The 2490-nt window shown below is 41.7% G+C and overlaps 1 gene segment (V, D, J or C); it reads left to right on the top strand.

The window, feature by feature from the left end:
• Nucleotides 1–1481: 1481 nt before the first annotated feature.
• LOC119807199 lies at nucleotides 1482–2165 on the top strand. The segment is given in 2 exon segments: nucleotides 1482–1539; nucleotides 1750–2165. Coding segments are annotated over 2 exon segments (465 nt in total).
• Nucleotides 2166–2490: the final 325 nt, after the last annotated feature.

The following is a 2490-nucleotide window of genomic DNA, read 5'->3' on the forward strand; positions in this document are numbered from 1 at the left end:
TGCCAGCACCATTTGTTGAAGATGCCCTCTTTCTTCCATTGTGTACTTTTAGCTCCTTTATCAAAACTCAAGTGTTCATAGGTTTCTGGGTTAAGAACCGGGTCTTCTATTCGATTCCACTGGTCGACTTCTCTGTTTTTATGCCAATACCAAGGATGGATATGGGAGCATGGAAGTATATATCTTAATTAAGTGAGCCATTTTCGGGTTGGCAAGAGACTTGTTTCTAGAGGGGTTCCCAGGTATCCAGGGAGATGCCCCCAGCTAGTTCCTTGGGCAGCTGAGGAGAGAGAGCTGGAAAAGGCCAGATCCTATATTCATACTGATGAATATCTTGCATATCACCATAGAACCTCATCTGGCAATGGATAGAAATAGAGACAAAGCCACACATTGGTTCACCAGACTGAGCAACCAAGGTCCAAATGAGGAGCAGAAGGAGGGAGAACATGAGCAAGGAAGTCAGGACTGCGAGGGGTGCTCCCACCCACTGAGGTGGTGGGGCTGATCTATTTGGAGCACACAAAGGCCAGCTGGACTGAGACTGAAAAAGCACAGAATAAAACCGGACTCCCTGCTTATGGCGGACAATGAGGGCTGCTGAGAAGCCAAGGACAATGGCACTGGATTGGATCCTACTACACATACTGGCTTGGGGGGTGGCGTAGCCTGTTTGGATGCTCACCTTCCTAGTCCTGGATGGATGGGGGAAGAACTTGGACTTCCCACAGAGCAGGGAACCCTTACTGCTCCTCGACAGGAGATGGAGGGGGAGTGGAGGGAGGAGGGGGAGGTAAATGGGATGTGGGGAGGAGGAGGAGGAAATTTTTAATAAACTAAAAAAAATAAATAAAAATAGTTTAAAAATAAAAAAATAAAAAATTAATGTTTCCCAGAATTTCCATAGAGTGAAATCTGGGTTACTCTTTGAATGTCTGTTTCTTGTGTAACCAAGGAACTGGAGCTCATTGTTCATTGTCTTCAGTATGAAAGTAAATTTACAGATTGGAGATAATAGATAAATTTAGCCTCAATACACACTTTCTCTCCCTTTCCTATTTTCTTCTCTCCACTCTCTTTTATCTATTTTATATTTCTTTTAGCTTTCTTTTGCTATGGTGAATTTTTAAATATATTTTATTATATACCTAGTACTGTTAATATGAGATACATTTCCAAACATTGCTGAAAAAGCAATCTGACTTAAATATATAAGGTATTTTATCCTAAAGTTGATATTAGAATACCTCATTAATTTCTGTCTGTGGGAGTGGTATGTTGATATCTTTAAGTGACTGCTCACACCACCCATGACTGTATTTTTGCCAGCTGATTGACTCCAGTCACTCACACACAGTGTCTAGACATTTCTTTATGTATTTGATTACTGCTTTGCATGGGAAACTCCAGCCCAAACCAGCTGCTCAGAATGTATAAAGCAGGCCTTTTTGGTGAGAACTGAGCTACATCAGAGAGGCAGGGGGAACAATATGGAGTCACGGATGCAAATTCTCATGTCCCTGCTGCTCTGGGTGTCTGGTGAGAAATTTAAATGTATTATAATCTTTTCAGAGTCACTTCTTTGTATAAAGAAATATACAATGTGTGCTAGGACACTATTTCTTGTACTTCTTAAAAGATATACACTCTGACAATATGACATTATGAGGCCATTAAATCACAAATTTCATCTGTATTAAATTCTGTGTGTTTTTTATTACTTATGACCATTTGTTTTCCCGATTGCAGGTGCCTGTGCAGATATCACAATGACCCAGTCTCCATCTTCCTTGGCTGCGTCAGTAGGAGAGAAGATCACTATCAGCTGCAGGGCCAGTCAGAGTCTTTACAACAGTAACAGCAAGAAAAACTACTTGAACTGGTACCAGCAAAAACCAGGGCAGTCTCCTAAACTACTAATCTACTATGCATCCACTCGGGAAACTGGGGTCCCTGATCGCTTCATAGGCAGTGGATCTGGGACAGATTTCACTCTCACCATCAGCAGTGTCCAGGCTGAAGACCTGGCAGATTATTACTGCCAGCAGTGGTATAGCTATCCTCCCACAGTGCTTCAGCCTCCAACAAAAACCTCTTCTGAGAGTCTCCCATGTGCCTTCATCATGCACAGCCCTGGTTCTTTGCACTTCCCTTTTCTGCCTTAGAGTCAGTGTACCTGAAACTCTGATGAAAATGTTTGCAGAGCTCAGCAAACTGTAATGGGTTCAATGTCTCTTTTGTTTTTTGGTATGAAAGTTTTATACAAAACTGCAAAGGAGAACTAAATCACCACAAGCTCTGTTTCTTGAATATATGAAGTGTTTAGATTTTTATACTTCTGGACTTCTGGTGTCAATCAGAAGACTCTATGGGCTGAAGTGATGATGACTGCAAGCTGTATTTCATTTTGGAAGCTCTAGGGAAAAGTGTTCCCTGCTTTAATAAATTCTAGAGAGTTTCGTACTTCCTTACTGGCATCCGTTTCTTCTG

This window comes from Arvicola amphibius, chromosome 2 (genome assembly GCF_903992535.2).
Source record: "Arvicola amphibius chromosome 2, mArvAmp1.2, whole genome shotgun sequence".
Lineage (NCBI taxonomy): Eukaryota > Metazoa > Chordata > Mammalia > Rodentia > Cricetidae > Arvicola > Arvicola amphibius.